This window comes from Phalacrocorax carbo, chromosome 28 (genome assembly GCF_963921805.1).
Source record: "Phalacrocorax carbo chromosome 28, bPhaCar2.1, whole genome shotgun sequence".
NCBI classification, from domain to species: Eukaryota; Metazoa; Chordata; class Aves; order Suliformes; family Phalacrocoracidae; genus Phalacrocorax; species Phalacrocorax carbo.
The window spans coordinates 3,455,989-3,473,411 of record NC_087540.1 but is presented as its reverse complement, the minus strand read 5'-3'; the positions used below and the strand labels follow the sequence as shown (position 1 = coordinate 3,473,411).

The following is a 17,423-nucleotide window of genomic DNA, read 5'->3' as shown; positions in this document are numbered from 1 at the left end:
GACGGTGGCGGAGAGGCCTCACCACGGGGTGGGGGGGTGGGGGGGCCGCAGGGCAGGGCAGGGGAGGGGACACCCCCGTCCCCGAGGAGATGCACCCCCAGCGGGCCCCGCGGCGCCTTCCCTCACCGCCCGGGGCCCGGCCGCCACGCAGGCGGGGGCACGGGCTGCTGCGCGGAGCGGGAGGGCCCGGGAGGCACCGAAACGTGCTGCCGCGCCTCCAGAGACGGGCAGCGGGGCTGGGGCAGGGTCTGGAGCACAAGTGTGCTGGGGGGCGGCTGAGGGGGCTGGGGGGGTTTAGCCTGGAGAAGGGGGGGCTGAGGGGAGCCCTTCTCGCTCTCTGCAGCTGCCTGAGAGGGGCTGGAGTGAGGGGGGGGTCGGTCTCTGCTCCCAGGTCACCAGGGACAGGACGAGAGGGAACGGCCTCAGGCTGCGTCAGGGGAGGTTTAGGTTGGGTGTGAGGGAAATGCCTTCCCTGCCAGAGCGGTCAGGCCCTGGCACAGGCTGCCCCGAGAGGTGGGGGGGGTCACCGTCCCTGGGGGGGTTCAAACACCATGTAGCCATGGCACTTCAGGGCATGGTTTAGGAGACAGGGGGGCATTGGGGTAGCAGGTGGACCTGATGATCTCAGGTCTTTTCCAACCGTAATGATTCTACGAAATACCACAGGGTCCGGCCCCGAGACAGCCCAGAGCCCAGCTCGCACCTCATGACGGCAGGGGCTGCTCCAAGGCTGCTCTCTGAAGCCCTCAGAGATGCGCTATGGGGTCAGCAGAAGCGGAGGAGCTCTGGTTCAGCATTGGGATGATGCTGAACCACATCTCACCCCGAGCCTGTCCACCTTCCCCCCAGGTGCTGGGGCCAGGCTGCCTGGAAGGGGCAGCCAGAGGGGATGGTTAATTCCAACCCAGAAGCAGCCAGCTGAGCCCACGGTGCTCACGCCTGCAGGAGTCAGGGCTGACAGCGCTGGACACAGCACTGGCTGGCTCCCGAGCAGCGCAGGAAGGGGAGCAGGATGCCTGACAGGGTTTGACGCATCAGCAAGAAAAAAATAAATAAAGAAAACGTGCACACAGCGACCTCGAGATGCAGGGAGCCCAGCCCGAAACACCAAATCCACACCCCGTCCCAGTACATTTCCACTGTTTGCATCTATTCAATCAACTACAGGCAGAGGGATTAAGGCACATGTATTTCTGTGTTAACACGGTCAGTACAAACGCCAACACCTTTCCTCTAGAGGTACCCAAGCTCCTTCCCTGAGCACGGGCGCGCACAAGACAGGCAGCAACCGGCAAGCCCCGAGGAAGCTGGCTGGTATTTTCCAGTTCAGGCACGGGACAGGCAGTCCTCAACTGTGCTCCCGTAGAGGTGGACAGCAGCAATCATGCCTGTCACCGCACCATTGGAAGACACCAATAATTTATTGAAATAAATACAGGTAACAAACCAAACAGCCTCTGGGTTCAAACACTACACGTACGTCAGGTACAATTTCTCTACGCTCTTGGGAAAAGCATGGTGATACACTGAGTTTTGGCCACGTGAGCCTTTGCCAAGTCCGGAGCAGCCTGATATGTGCTGGAGATCGGAGGTGGAGGCTCCCAACTTGTCACGCATTGGGCTTCGTTGTAGGAAGGAGTCCGGTTTCAGGAGGATTTCTTTTTTTTTTTCTTCCTTTTTATTTTTTTTAAACCAAAAAAGGTTAAACCCCAAGTCCACGTTGGCAAGCTGCAAGCTGAAGGGGAGGCTCTGTTTGGACAAGGCCCTTCAGAAGCAAAGGCTGCTCTCGCAGAGCAACCCCGGCAAACCCAGGACTGACCAGGGAAAGCGAGCCTGGCTCTCCAGCCAGAGACCCACCGCGTCCACGCCGGGGCCAGCTGGTCCAGCCTCCAAACTGGCATCCGTGTGACCCTGGGACCCCGCGGGGACAGCAATGTGGACGCTTCGCAAACCTCCTTCCTTCCTTCCTCTGCCAGGACCGCCCCGGCTACGTCTGTCCTCGGCTGCCACAGTTCTCCAGGGCACAGCCCTCCGCCGACAGCTCCGGGGAGACTCCGGGAGCACAGAGGATGGCAGTCAAGCAGGGAAATCCAGTGAACGATAACAAGGGGAGAGTCTTCAGCTCGGACCGGCCCTCGAAACTCATGTTTCCACTACTCGAATGAGAGGCAGCGGCTTGGGGCCCGTCGGCCTTTTGCTGCAGGAGAGAAAGGATTTGTTCAGACAGATGAACTGGATGGGGTTTGAGGGGAAAACCTGTGGGGGAGGCCCTGCCCCAGCCCTGGTCGCTGATGGCTCCCCCAAAAAACCGCCCACAGGAGGGACCTCTGCTCCCCCATAGTCCCCTGAAGGAGAGATGCAGGAACAGAGGACCTCTCTGCCAACAGAAAAAAAATAAAATACAGTGCTCTTCCAGAAGAGCATCCCCGAGTCCAGCCTCATGTCCCAGGCTGCAGCTCCTCCTGGCCCAGATGTGACGTGGACCTGCAGACGAAGGCGCTGAGCAGCCAGGCAGGGTTACCCCCCATCGCTGGAGGGCGGGTGCTCCCCGCATACCTGCTCACGTACTCCGACTTCGAGCGCACTCTGGAGCTGTGGCCGCCCCGGCTGACCTGCTTCTCGATCAAGTGCTCTATGCGGTCGTGCATCTCCAGGTTCTGCAAGAGACAGAGCCCCAGTTAGCGATGGGCGGCTGGGGACAGGCAGGCTGCGGGCACATGGGTCGCTCCAGTGTAATCTCTTGCGGTGGGGCAGCTTTTTCTCGAGGGAAATGAGACCCAGCCCTACGTCGGGACGGCCCGCCAGAGGAAAGACGGGATGGTTTGTAAGACCTGCCGAACACCTGACACGGAAACCCAACAGCACACAGCCTCTCTCGCTGGCTGTTTTCCACCTGGGTTCATGGCAGGCTGTGTTCACACACACCGTCCCCACGCAGAAATTAGCAAAATTAGTCACCGAGGAGGGAAGAAAACACTGGAAGTGCCAAGGCAGGCTCAGTTTTTATCCAAAAAAGGAGAGAGGTTTGACACTTGTTACAATCCTAGAGGCTGGAATGCCATTTTAATTTCTGACACGCAGGCGCTCAGCTGCAGCTTTGTAAGCAAGAAGGGTTTTGCTGCCAGAGAAATGTGCTTGATGAGATTATTTTGGACTCTGCTTGAGTTCGCAGCTGCTCCAGCGATGCTGGCTGCATTGGGAACCGTCGCACCAGCTCAGAGAACCAGCACGGCCCTCGGGGCTGCGGAGGGCACATTTTCCTACACGAAGCAGGTGTCGGTGCCAGGGAAGGGCTTTGCTGCCGGCCGCTCTGCCCAGAGCAAAGCTCATCGCCGCGAGGGAACCCAGCCACGACCCGCAGGCGTGCAAAGCCGGTCACGCCGGGAGGTTGTGACAGGAGCGTGTGAGCTCGGAGCAGACACGCTGCCCCCCCCCAAACGGCCCTGCTGAGACGCACCTCAGCCTCCAAGTAAGCGACTCTCTCCTTGAGCTCCTGGATCATGGCATCTTTGGCCTGAATCACCGTTTTGGAGTTCTGGAGCTGTAAGAGAAAAGTTCACAGCGGCTGAAAATCCCTCTCGTGTATGGCTGGGCTGGAGAAACGTCTAGGAAGGAGGGCAGCTCGGCCAGCCGCCCTTCCGCCTGTTGACACACACAGCATTAACTCCAAGCTCTGCATAAAAACCAATCACAAAAAAAAGCCTCAAATTAAGTATGAGAATTAAGCCCCGGGTGCAGGAGCCTCCGCTCATGCAGTTTCTGATTTAACTCTTTCGGCAGGCCCAGCTGGGCGCGCAGCACCCCTCTTACGCTGTCACCCCGGGGTCAGTCCCCGCTGCAGGACAGGGCTCTGGGCTGCCTCTGACCTTGCGTCCCTTCGGTTCGCAAAGGGACTCAGCCCCACAAGCCAGCAATTCTTTGCTTCCAAGCTGCTTAAGAGATCTTTTTTCCCTCCTTTCTCTTTTCCTAAGTCCCCGCTGAGCCCGCCCAGGTCTCCCCGATCCGTCCTCCCACCCCAGCCCTGCTCCTCTCACCTGCTCGATCATCTGGCGGACTTTGCGTTGCTGGCTTTTCAGCATGTCGTCCAGATGGTGTATCTTCTCCCGCAGCATGGCCACCTCCTTCTCCAGCTGGGCTGACCTGGGAAAAGGAGAGGGTGAGAGTCCAGGAGCCATCGCATGGCCTTCCAGGAAGGGAGCACCCACCCGGCTGTGCCCGGAGCACCTTTATCAGCCAGGTCTCCTCTACAGCCACACAGGTCTTGAAATATTTTGACTAGACGAGGTAAGGAGAGGCAGAGACAAAACCTATTCAGGCAGGAGCCACAAAGAGTAGGAACCACAGACTGCGGGGACACAGGAACATCAGGAAGAGTGAGGCCACAAACAAGGCCTTCCAGAAACAAGCCATTGCCAATTAGCCCCTGGAGCACCAGGATCCCGGCTGGGTGGAACGAATCCAACATTATGGGGAGAATCGGGTGCTCCGGAGGCTCCCAGAGCAGGGCAGGACCTGCCCCACGCTCGCAGCCCGCAGCGGGGCCGCTAGAGGTCTCTGGGCAGCCCAGCTCCGGATCTCTCGGAGCAGGGCAAAACTGCAGGAGGTATTTGGAGATTAGTCAGCTCCTGGGAGTAGGGTGCTGTTTTGCAAGCCAGAGAGCAAGCACGCCCTTCGCAGGAATGTGCAGTCATGCCCCAGCGAGCTGACACCCCGACCCAGCGGCGTGGGCTTGCTCTGGAGTTGGCAGCCGAGCCGGAGGCCAAGCCTCACCGGTCTTGTTCGGCGAGCTTGTCACCTTCCACGCTTCTCAGCCTCGCCAGCTCTGCTTCGCCTTCTTTCATCTTCAGCAGCAAACTCCTGTGCTCCTGCGGCAGAGCGAGAGGCCGAGTTACGCGCACGGAAACAAGTCGCAACAGATGCTGCTTGGCCTCCGCTGCACAGCAGCAAACTACAAACACCCGGGGAGCCGGGCAGGCTCAGCGCAGCCTCCCCGCTCAGTCTGCGGGTTGTCTTCACGAGCATTAAATTTACATGTGAGAGACAGACAGACAAGAGCAGCCGCAGAGATGACCGACAGACGACGTCCCACTCCTTTACCCCTAGGTTACAGGCAAGGCACCAACCCATCTCCTTCCCTGCTCTCGGGCCAGGGAAGGCAGTCCCAGATCACCTCACGCTCACGCTGCACTGTTAGATTTATGACTTTAATGTTACTACGAGCCGACCACAGCTGGAAAAAGAAAAAAACCAAGGCTGGAGGTTGTGTTAATGCCCCCATGAGAAGAACCAGGTGGCTGTCTAGACTGCACTCGTTTCCAGGATATCTGGAAGAGTTTGCACAGACCAACCAGATCTTCTAGACCTGAGAAATGCAAGTCTAAATCAGCAGCAGTTGATTTTCAGCCGTTCCCAGCAGCTGGCTCTGCCCGATGCTTCTGGGTTAAAGCTGGTTGGGAAGTCAAACCCCCTCCCCCATACGGTGGGTACCCTGCAGCCGGTCCGAGACCCGCTGCGGGGGTCTGCGCTGAGCACTGCCAAACTCATCACCACCAGGCTTTCCCACTCCCCCGCCGCAGCAGAGCGGGACCAGGCAGCTCCGCTAATCCCATCAGCTAATCCCACCACGGCTTCGGGGCCGGTACCTTCTCCATCCCTGCCAGGAGTCTCTGCAGCTCATCCACCTGCACCTCCTTCTCCAGCACGCTCTCCTCCGCTCTCCGCAGGGCAGAGCTCGTCTGCTCCGCTTCCTCCTGGTACTGCGAGATCGTCCTCTGCAAACAAGAACAGAGACGCCTTTACCCCCGACCCTCGCTCCCGGATACACGAGCCGCCGGAGCCCCTTCTCCCGAGCAACGTTTTGGAGCCGCACCGGTGCTCGAAGCCTTGGCAGGCAGATCTTGCTGAAGGCAGCCGGGTGTCTCAGCAAACAACCCGACATGCTTCAGAGAGAAGAGGTTCTTCAGAAAGCTCCCCGGCTTCAAAGCACTTCAAAGGAGCGAGCGCTTAAATGCTGTAGCAATAAAAGGCTCCTCAAACGCAAGAGACATACTCGTTCTCAGCCACACGCGCTCCGGGGCTGTTTGCAGGCTCCTCTCGGGCCCCCTGTCCAAGGAACCGACCTCAGCAGCCAGCCCCACGCCTGTATCAACGGCTCGGGAGCCGCGAGGGGACAAGGGCGTCCCCGTGGGTCCCCAGACAGCTGGAGAGCAGGCTTAGACAACGAGCCACATCGAGAACATCTGGACGCTGCCAAAACACCCATCCCTGCCGTCCCCGGGGATCTCCGTCCGGGCTCACAGCCCGCAGTCGGCACCACGGCTGACCAAAGACCCCAAAATGCCACCAAACCGCACGACTTCCTACACGCAAAGACAGAGGTCCTCGGGGCACGCGCCGCTGCCGCGAGCAGACGGACATCCCCATGCCCGAGGAAGCGGTCACCGCTTAAACGTGCTTCCCCTGCGGACGCTGTCACCCGTCCGGCTGCGGGGACCCCCCCGGGGTTCCCAGGACCAGTTTGGTCTGCGGGACAGGATGCGAGCCGGGACGTCACCGCTGCCACCAGCGCTCAGAGCTGCGGGGTGACGCGGTCAGGCCCAGCCCACCCGGGACACCAGCAGTCACCAGGCAACACACCGAAGGGGGCCACTGATCACCGGAGCTGACGATGGGAGGAAAGCGAATGCAGCAGCTTCGTCAGCGCCACTCGGCAGCCCCCAAGACCCGTGCGATGGGTCGGGGTGCCTCCTGCTCAGCAAACAGCCCCCCAGGTGGGGAGGCCGAGCTCCAAGAGAGGCCACAACAGCCGCAGCAGCCCAGCACCGCGGCTGGGAACCGCAGACCCTGCCTCCGCTCGACCTGTGGGACACCCCGAGGGTCCCCGCTCCCCACAAAACACCCTCTCACGCACCGAAGCCTGGCTACGGTCGGGAAGGCTCGGCAGAGTTTGGGGGGACCGCCTTCCAACCTGGCTGCCCCTTTTATGTGACTTTTAACTGGGAAAGCATTTATGTCTTCAGACGCGCCCGGGCAGCCAGGGAGGCAGTTTGCTGGGGTTTGGCCGGGTCTGGACTCCCCGGTGTATTTTCACAGCGTGCACCGAGCCTGCTGCTCTGCAAGGAGAAGCCAGACACCTCCGGCAGCCCAAACTCACGAGCCCGTGCAGCTCCTCAGAGGAGAGGACTTCCAAAAAGAAAAAAAAAAACCCAAAATAAAACAAAAATCACACTTTCCCAGCAGAGAAGTGCGCAGCGTAGTCACCTCAAAGGCTTTCTTTTCCAACTGATGGCGCTTTTCAGCCTCCTGCAGCTTCGTGAACAGCCTCTTTGCCGTCTGTCGGATCTTCTCCACGTCTTCACCTGAGCAGTCGTCCTCCTGCGGAGACGGCAACGGGAGGGGATGAGCAGTCGGGACTTATCAAAGGAGCCCTCCGCCCCAATGTGGGCAGCGCTGCTGGTGACAAAGCCCGGTAACATCACTTCTCAGCTTGAAAAAAGCTCCTGCCCTCACCTCCCACACTTGAGCAACAGCTTCCAGCCCTCAAGATAACGCCACAGTACCCTTTGGTTGCCTTCCAAGCCCTGTTTGCAGGATGCCATCCCGATCCGCGCTTGGGCAACCTGAAACCCCGCAGCGTGAACCAGGTCTGCAGCAACCCAGCCCGAAACCCCGGCCCAGAGCACCTGCCCCAGCCAGGGGAAAGACAAAGAGCTGGAGAAATATTTACCAGCTTAAGGTTCCTGTTCTCCCTTCTGCTAAAAAACCCTGGTGTGCAGAGGTTTAAAAACCCATTATGCGCATTTTTATTGCTCTAATAGCGCTGTGCTCTGTTTCTGATCTGACCCTGGTAAAAAGACTGGAGTTTGCTGCAGGAGCGCCTGATCGTGTGCTGAACAGCTTCGAAGTTACCTGCTGGGAGGAAGGTATCAAACTAAACCCGATATTTCTTCCCACAGCGCTGAAATCCCCCTCTTCGGCTCCGTACCTGGTCCTCCCAGGAATCGGCACGCAGCCTCTCGGCATCCAGCCAGCTCCCGTTCTGGTTTTCCAGCACGACCTGCGTAAGCAAAGGACAGACGGACAGGGAGGTAAGGCCGGCCGGCGCAGCCGCGAGCGCGCGGTCGCGTGCAGACAGCTAGCTCTGGGGCACCGCAGCACCTCGAGACCCGGGGGCTTTTCTGCAAACGAACATGCAGCAGTGCGTTTGGCCAGCCAACGCGTTCCGCTTACTGACTCCTCGTTACGTGCTTGTGTGGGTTTCGAAATTTGCCTGTACACGGTGCCAACGTGGCTTTCGCTCGCCACAAGCGCCTCGACCTTTAAGGCCCCTTCTATCATTTTCCGGACCCGAAGATGACATCTTTTTAATAAGTCAATGTCATTTAACGCCCGAGAAATGCTCCCGTTACCTGTGCATGCTGTTTATCTCCTTGTCTGTTCTCAAGTTTACTACTTAAGTCTTCCCGCAGCTTCTTCAAAGAACTTCTAGCCTGGCAAAGGCAAGTCAATTTAGCTTGATCTGCATGGACAGTGTCACTCAGCCTAACAGAAATCACACGAAGGCGCGGCGGCTGCTGCGACGCCCTGTGCCGATATGCAATTGATGGCTTCTCTGCCAGCCTGACCCTCTGGTTTTACTACAGCCCTGCCTGCAAGCAGCACCGTCTCCGGCAGATACGATCCTCGCGAGGCAGCTGTCCCACGTGATCATGGGAAGAAAAAAACACATTTAAAAAAGCAGCAATCTGAAGACGCTTCTGATTTTTCACGCATTAGTCGTCAACTTCACCCTTGAAGGGCTGAGAAGACCCTTGCTGTTCCCCGGCTCCCTCTCTGCCACGCTGCAGGACGCCGACAAGTACAGTCTTGACTTGCAGCTACTCGAATTAGTCAGAGCAAGTGAGCCAGAGGAATGATTTACAGGCTTTTACAGCAAACGCTGCCCAAATGCTTTTCAAAGAAAAGCTTTCTCAAAGCATTAACAGCGTGGCTTCATCCCTACCCCTTGTTTTTAGATGCCCGAGGCGCTGGGGCGAAGCAGCTTGCTGGAGAGCGAGCAGCGGCAGGACAAGGGACAAGCGAGGGCACGATGTGCGGCTCTCGGGTCAGCAGTCGAGCCCTTAACCCGGGGACAGCGATCCCTGACTTTGATCCAGCCGGGTCAAGACACCCCCAGGGTTTTTACACCACGACCCAGCGCAGGGCACTTCCCTTGGATGCGGACAGACCGGTACCACCACCGTCACTTACTGGTTTAGCTTATTCCCTGGTTTTCACATGCAGGATTAAGTCGTACTGCACAGTTATGCTGCTTCAGCTATTCTGACAGGGCTACGTTCAGCCTTCGCGGCCAGACAAGGTCTAAGTCCCGCTCAACTATTGCTAAGAGGCCCTTTTAAAACCTCACTCCTGTTTCCACCCGAGCTGTGGGGAGCTACGGGAAAGCTCAGATCAGAAGAGCTGAAGTCGAAGCCCCAGGACTGGGAAGGATCACGCACAAAATCTGCGGCATCCAGGTGGCTGCGAGATAGGGCCTGGGTGAGCAACGCCCCCGGCGCGCTGCAGCCCTGGGCGGGCGGGGGCCGGGCAGGTCTGCGTTGCAGGCAGGACGCAGCGGGAACAGGCTGTTTTCTTTCGGGGGGAAAAACATGCGTTTTGGCAGAGGAGTCAGAAGGATGACGTAAGGCAGCCACCCTACCAGATCTGCCCCTCGCTGCTCCCTGGGGCCAGCACCCAGCACAGAAACTCCCCCATGAGAGCGAGCCCAGATTTAATCTTTTTTTTTCCCCTTTTTCTCTTTTTTTTTTGTTTTGTTTTAGGCCAAGCTGCCCAGACCAGAACATGCACGCAACCGCCTCCGTGCCTTGCAACCAGCACTCCAGAAATAACATCCCCACACGGAGCAGAGGAAAGGGTTAACCTTCCGAGAGCCTCATCAACCAGTTTACTTTGGGAGATGAGACATACCAAAGAAACTGCCTTTTAACAAGAGGCTCCGGTTGTGCCGCACCCAGGCATGCAGGGGACAGCCTTGGGGGAAAGTCATCACGCAATTCTCTTCAAATTCAGTCCATATAGCAGAGCAATTAGTCAGGCTGAATTAATTTATGGCGCTTGATTAGGCTGCTGCCCTGTACGGGCAAGTCAACCAACTGCGGAGTTCAGCTCCGCTGCCAGTTTGCCGGAGCGGCTGGGGCTCAGCCGGGGCTCAAGCGCCGCAGCCGGGGCGGGCATCGCCGCCCGCTCGCGTGGAACCCCGCGGGACGCGCCGGGGGAAGCAGAGCGCCCCGGACCCTCGCCGCAAGCCCCCGCGGGTGCAGGCAGCGGCGCGCAAGCCAGAGCCCCCCCGCAGTCATTAACTACCTCTTGAATGTAACGAACTTCACTTTTCAGCTGGTTGACGTGCTCCTCGTGGTTCATGCCGCCCTCGGACCGTGCCTTGAGATAAACCTGCCCAGGAGAGACGGGGGCAGCCGGTCAGAGCCTCCCGACGCCCACCAGCCCGGTAATGCCAGCCGCCAGCCCACCTCCGCCGGGATGGGGACACCGGATCTCGCTGCTTCCCGAGACACGCTGTCCGCAGGTTTCCCCTTTGTGGTTAACCTTCCCTGGCATTTTCTGAAGCTGCTCCTCCTCCTGCGTGACCCCTGCCCCGCAGCCCCACCGCGGCAGCCCCAGGTTCGCGCTGCATCCCCCCAGCGCCAGGGAAGCCCACCGAGCTGGTGCTGCCAGCGCTGCACCAAGCCTCCCGCCCGCCCGATCAGCAGCTACACCGTGGAGATTTTCGCTGGTGTAGCTTTAGACAAAACCTTTTTTTCCAGCCCCAATTATTAAACAAGATCGCTTTGCAACAAAGCCGGGGAGGCAGGGCCTGTACCTTGATGATCTCCTCATCGCCATCGTTGGATTTGATGCATTCGGAGGCCAGGGAGTGACCGTTGCTGGATCTGTTGGCCACCATGGCAAAGGCTTTTCCCACCGGCTGCAAGAGACAGAGGCAGCAGGGCTTTCAGAGAGGCGAGACTGGCTGGAACGGTTCGCCCGGCTCCAGTCAAATGAGCATCATGCACTTTCGCAGGCGAACGCGGTGCTAAGCACGGCCTCGGGAACCGGCACCGAAACGTTTAACAGACCAGAGGCGAGTTTTCCACTTCACGAAGCATAAAGCGACTGATCCTCCACCCAGCGCCCGTTCCCCCCTCCCTAAGTTAACTCACAGACCTGTATTTTCAACACCAAACCAAGCCACGGGGGAGACCTACCTTCTGCTTCGCCTGCTCGCGCCTGTCGCCCGGGAGGTCATTCGGCAGCGTCAGCCGCAGCACCTTCACGCTCTCCTGAAACGAGAGGCGGGTTTTAGTTTTATAACTCCCTCAAAGTCTTTTTACGTCCAGCTCCGGTACGAGCTGAGATCCGGGCCAGCATCCCTGACAGGCTGCCTTCCCCCTCGGTTTGAGCTGCAGCCTGCGAAGTAACGCTGGGATTAAAATGAGTAATAGCGAGCACACGACAACTACATTTATCAAACCCATCAGGGCTTGGAGGATCTGTGGCCCAGCCAAGGCTGAGGTAATGCAGATGGGCCGGAGAAGCGATTGCCAGGCTCGTTTTCACGCATGCCCTCCTCTGCCAGGAGTCATGGCCCTCATCAGCTACAGCGGGGCTGACACACGGCGTTCGGTAGCAGCCCCAGAGCAGGGTGAAAGCAGCCGTTCCCAGCTCACGTGCCGGGACCTTGCCAGATTCACCCTTCTCTCTGCCCTACCGCGATGGCTGCGCGCCCCCACGGCTCTGCCCGTCCTCTGCCGGCACAGCCCCGGCCGAGCAGAGCCCATTTCGGCAGCAAAGCACCCCTGGCTCACGGCCATGAGCATCCACGGAGGCTCCAGCCTGGACCCTGTTTGCCTTCACCGCTTAACTCCTCGCCCAAAGCCTTCCCACCAGTGCCACCCACCGAAAAGGCACTTCAGCCACATCCAGCACCGTGTGAAGCTCAGCAAGCTTTTGAGGAGACACCCCGGCTGTATAAAGAGCCCTAAAGCAGCGCAGGGACACCCGAAACGCTCCATGGGGCTGCCCACTCTCCGTCCACAGCTCGACACCGCCACCGCGCACCCACGGCACAGCACGACCCCCTTGTCCCAGACACACCTCACCGGCACCCAGGCGGCCGTCGCTCATGGTCCTTATTAAAGCGACCCCGAAGGCGGGAGCTGCTCAGCGTGCGACGGCCACGGCAGCACCGCGGGGCTGGGGCAGGTGCCCGCGCAGCGCCGGGCGCCCGCCCCTCGCCACACCTCGGCCACGTCAGCCTCCTGCTCTCCAAAAACAACGTCAAGGTATTTCTGCCTGCCCGTTTCCAAGCGCTCTCCTCGCCATCCAAGTCTCGACAAGCCATCTGTTTGTTTCCAAAATATTTTGTGTACGCTCCTCGCACAAACTCCGGCTCCCTGGGAAACGAGGAGCCCTCCCACGGATCTGAAACATGGGGCCAGACCCCTTCGCTCCCCCGTTAAAACAGTTACCCAAGAGAAACTTCACTTGGGCTCTGCTAGCACTCAGCAGCACCGATCGTCTAACCAGATACTCGTCTGCCGCTGTCACTCCAGGGAATGTTTTCCTCAGCAAGGCCCAAGAAGTTGGAAACTTTGGTCAGGAAAACAAAAGAGCAGCGGGACGCGGCACGCTCCGTGGTTTTGGGAAGGTGCAGGAAGCACTCAGGGCTTTACAACAGGGGAAAACAGCTCACGGCAGCGCCTGCACGCGAAGCGTTGCCCATCATCTTCGCGCTGCCTAAAGCAAACAGGATGCGGGGAAAGGCCCGGGTAAGAGCACGGAGCGGCCGGCGACGGCGGGGCAGCAGCCTCGGCACGGCGCGAGCCCGGCAGAGCCGCCGGCAGCACGTCAGTCCCTTCACGCCCCCTTCCTCGCAGCTTTGTTTACAAGCGTCAGGATCTCGCGTTCGCCATCCCCGTCCCGTCAAGCCCGCGCGAGGGTGGGACGCTGCCAAGGAAATCGCTCACCTGGGGAGAATTCGCTGCGATAAGAAACAAGCACTGGCCCATTTCCATCCCCGCAGCCAAAACTACCCAGAGCTGGCACGCGGGCGATTTCCGTCCCAGCAGACCCCAGAAAACCCTGCTCCTGGATAAACCCGCCATCGAGCTGATGCAAACCGACTGCGGCAGGAAGCAAAGAGCAGCCGGTGCCTTCCCAACCTGCACCGGCGCTACCAAACCTCGGGTCAAACAACCAGGAAACGACCCATGCAAATGCCGGCGGGGGAAGGCTCCGCCGTCTCCATCCTCCTTCACGCCGGGAAGCCTGGAGGAGGCAGAGGGATGGCGAGACACAAGACGGATGTTTGAGCGAGGCGCTCTGGACCACCGGGGGAGAAAACCAGCTTTGTCGGCGCAGCAAACGCTTCTAAGGAGGCCGAGGCAGGTGCAGGAGGCGGAAGGCGCAGCCGGGTTAAAGCAAACCCCTCCCTGCCCAGCTTGTTTGTCTGCAGCAGCCTCGGCCGCGGTGAGCTGCGCCTGGCCGGGGCCGGGCGGGCGGAGGAGAGGAGGCGCTGAGCTGGGCCCTTGTCTCATGCGCCACCGGCACGGCAGTCCCCGGCGATGCTCCCCCATGGCTATTTTTGGGCTTTCCTCTTACCGTCCCGTAGCCAAAGCTTCATCGGCTCCTTGCCGGTGCCAGGGCAACTTCCAGGAGAAGGAGCTCCTCCAACATAAAGCTGGAGCAACCCCGAGGGGTGCCGCAGCCAGCACACGGCAAGCTGCCCCTCCAAGGTGCCGAATTCAGCTGGGGCAGGAGGGACAGAGCCACAGGGACTCCCCTACCCCCTCCTTTACCTCCTGGCTGGCATTAAACATGCTCTGCCTCCTGTTTACAGCCCCGAAGCGGAGGGGGCAGCATGTTTTGGGCCCCTTCTGTTACGTTCTGAGGAAGGCAGGAGGGTTTTGCAATTTGGCCAGTGCTGGGAAGACAATGGAGTGCATCGCACTCGCCTCCTGCTTGGAAAAAACCCACCTCGTACAGAAGATGCTTCCTGAACTCCCCAATTGTGCACCCCAAGGGTTATCCCAGCCCGGCACCACGGGTTTACAGCTTTTACTACCAGCCTCGGGAACCACGATGGGGTGAGCTTGGCCAGGTTGGGGTCGCGGCTGCAGCGAAGCACCGGTGGTTGGAAGCTGTTCGGCAGGACCCTTCGAGGGGGTGTTCCCAAAAATCCTGGTGACCCTTTGGGTCCAACCGCCCAGCAAGAGCCAGCTCCCCTGGAAATGAGGCCGAGCAGTGCCGGCTGGGACGACCAGGGCCGGGCTTTCAGGGACGCCAAAGCCCATTTTAAACCTTTTGGTCTGTTTTTCATCATCCAGCCCAAAAAACCCCGCTTGGAAAAAGCTTGGCTGGAGGGAGAGGCACCGACTCCGCTCCCGGGGAAGAAGGAGCCACGCAAATTCCAACCACATCCCGGGCGGAGGAGAGGCGGCACCGTCCGAGGACCCACAGCCAGCAATCCCGACGCCGGCGTTTTGCAACCACGGGGAAGGCGCTCCATCCGTCCGTCTGTCCCGACTGTTAAATAAGAACAGGCCTGACCTGACCCGGAGGGTATCGCCAAGGATCAGCAGCAAACAGCTCCGGTGTTTGGAGATCGCCGGCATTACAGAGGCGCTTATCACCGTAATAACCCATTAGCTAAACGAGCCCAACTCTGCAATCGCTCCTTATAAGGCCCGGAAAGCTGCGGGGAATTAGGACTCTCCTGAGGAGACTCAGAGCTGAGTCACCCGGCAGGGCTTGGGCCGGCACGGGGGAAGGCGGCCGAGCACCGGCCTGGTTCTTCTGCCGCCGCCGCCTTCGGGGGGTCCCTGTGCTTGCCAAAACCCCAGCAAAAAAGCCGCATCGCCGAGCACTGCCGCCAGCTTCACCCCCTTCGTGGGGAAATCAGGGCGCCGCGCCGGCGCAGGGCCGGCTTTGGGGTGCTGCCAGCCCCACCCAGGGCCCGTCCTCGCGGCGGTGGCCCGGCTGCTGACGGCGACGGGCAAAACCCAACGATAAGGAAGGGGGAAACGCGAGGCTCTGCTCTAACCAAGGGAGGCAAGCGCCAAAACAGACTCGCTGCCGGCCGCTTCCACCACCGCGGCCCCCAGGAGCCACTCGAGGGGTGTGATAACCCCAAAAATCACATTATTCGGGCCAGTCTGATGACCGCACGGGGCCGTGTGCTGGCGAGGATTCCCAGCAGGACCCATAAGTGTGATGGGGGCCAGCGGGACCCCAGCGCCGACACTGGCGCATCCCTTGCTGGGGTCCGCCGTCTTCACCCGCCCCGGCAGGGTTCATCTGAGTCCCCACGGACCGTCCCAGCAACAGTCCCGGGGCCGGGACCTGGGGACCCCCGAGCCCGGGAAGGGCCGCAGGGCGCCCGCAGACCCCCGAACCTTCCCACGGCTGCCGGGGGGCCCGAGCGCAGCGGGACGGGCTGGGAGGGCGATCCCGAGCGGCGGGTGGGCGCAGCCCCGCTCCACCCACGGCACGGCGCGTCCCGAGGGGACCCCCCCACCCCGCCCACCGGGGCACCCGCCGCCCCCAAACACCGGGAGGAGGGGGGGGAGGGCCGGGGGCGGCGGCTCACCGGGCTCTCGCCGTGGGGCCGCACGTCCAGCACCGCGCACCAGCCCTTCAGCCCGTTCATGGCCCCGCCGCGACTGCCCGGCGCCGCCGCCGCCGCCGCTTCTATACGGCCACGCCCCGGCGGCCACGCCCCGACACGCCCACCCCGCGGCCACGCCCCGCACCGCACCCGTCTCCGCTTCAACCACGCCCCCCCGTTTTGGCCACGCCCACGGGCCCTTGGCGCGCCGCGCGGTGCCGGGGCCGTGCCAGAGCCGTGCCAAGCCCCACCCGAGCCTCGCCAAACCACGCCAGGGCCCGCCCAGCAGCGCCCAGCGGCGGGATGCCACAGCCGTGCCCACCCGCGCCCACCCGCGCCGCGCTGTCCCAACCCGCGCCCACCCGCGCCGCGCTGTCCCAACCCGCGCCCACCCGCGCCGCGCTGTCCCAACCCGCGCCGAGCCGTGCCCACCCGTGACACGGTGTCCCAACCTGTGCCCACCCACGCCGCAGTGTCCCAACCCACGCCGAGCCGTGCCCACCCGTGACACGGTGTCCCAACCTGTGCCCACCCACGCCGCAGTGTCCCAACCCACGCCGAGCCGTGCCCACCCATGACACGGTGTCCCAACCCGCACTGAGCTGTGCCCACCCGTGACACGGTGTCCCAACCTGTGCCCACCCACGCCGCGGTGTCCCAACCCGCGCCGAGCCGTGCCCACCCGCGCCGCGCTGTCCCAACCCGCGCCCACCCACGCCGCGGTGTCCCAACCTGCGCCCACCCGCGCCGTGCTGTCCCAACCCGCGCCGAGCCGTGCCCACCCGTGACACGGTGTCCCAACCCGCACTGAGCTGTGCCCACCCGTGACACGGTGTCCCAACCTGTGCCCACCCACGCCGCGGTGTCCCAACCCGCGCCGAGCCGTGCCCACCCGTGACACGGTGTCCCAACCCGCGCCGAGCCGTGCCCACCCGTGACACGGTGTCCCAACCCGCGCCAAGCTGTGCCCACCCGCGCTGCGCTGTCCCAACCCGTGCCCACCCGCACCGCGGTGTCCCAACCTGCACTGAGCCGTGCCCACCTACGCCCATCCGTGACACAGTGTCCCAACCTGTGCCCACCCACGCCGCGCTGTCCCAACCCGCGCCGAGCCGTGCCCACCCGCGCCGCGCTGTCCCAACCTGCGCCCACCCGCGCCGTGCTGTCCCAACCCGCGCCGAGCCGTGCCCACCCGTGACACGGTGTCCCAACCCGCGCCGAGCCGTGCCCACCCGCGCCAGGGCTGGTCCCAACCCACGCCTGGGGGGATGTTTGGCCCCCTGGTGCCGGCCCAGCCTGGCGGGAGGTCCTGGGGGTGCCGCTGCCCATGGCCGCGGGGTCACCGGCACCGCAGCGAGGCCAAGCCCGGTGGGTGCCGCCCGGTGGGTGCCGGGGGACCGGGGCGCCGCCAGGGTGGGCGCCGGGCGCCAATTGCCCCGTAGCAGCGCGATGAGCTGGGCCGGCCCCGGGCCCCACAGCGGCCCCGGCCCCGCAGCCGCGACACGCTCCCGCCCCGTGCGGTCACCGGGGCCGAGCCGGGGACACCCCGTGCCGGTCTGCGGCAAGCGGGGCTTTCTCCGGGCTGGAGATCGCCGCTCCCTCGGGGCTGGCTGCCGGCGGCGAAGCCGGGGACCGGCAAACCGGGGTCACGCTCGGCTGTGGGAGCCGGTGCCCCTCCCCCCCCGGCCCCCCACCAACCGCTGCGGTGCCCACGGGGGAAACCGAGGCAGAGGGTGGGGACGGTGGTTAACCTCGGCTCCAA

At 61.8% G+C, this 17,423-nt stretch overlaps 1 protein-coding gene across 2 annotated transcripts; it reads right to left on the bottom strand.

Moving 5' to 3' along the window:
* Window positions 1-1,170: 1,170 nt before the first annotated feature.
* TUFT1 (tuftelin 1) lies at window positions 1,171-15,743 on the bottom strand. Of its 2 annotated transcripts, XM_064474916.1 has the most exons (13): window positions 15,644-15,743; window positions 11,262-11,336; window positions 10,877-10,981; window positions 10,363-10,449; window positions 8,409-8,489; window positions 7,985-8,056; window positions 7,261-7,374; window positions 5,643-5,771; window positions 4,771-4,865; window positions 4,035-4,140; window positions 3,458-3,541; window positions 2,557-2,657; window positions 1,171-2,197 (listed from the first exon to the last, which is right to left on the bottom strand). In XM_064474916.1, the coding sequence occupies exons 1-13, from the start codon at window positions 15,701-15,703 to the stop codon at window positions 2,143-2,145; spliced, it is 1,164 nt and encodes a 387-aa protein (XP_064330986.1). In that variant the 5' UTR covers window positions 15,704-15,743; the 3' UTR covers window positions 1,171-2,142. The 2 variants fall into 2 exon arrangements, with proteins under 2 accessions (XP_064330986.1, XP_064330987.1); XM_064474917.1 differs by lacking the exon at window positions 8,409-8,489.
* Between the last annotated feature and the right edge of the window lie 1,680 nt (window positions 15,744-17,423).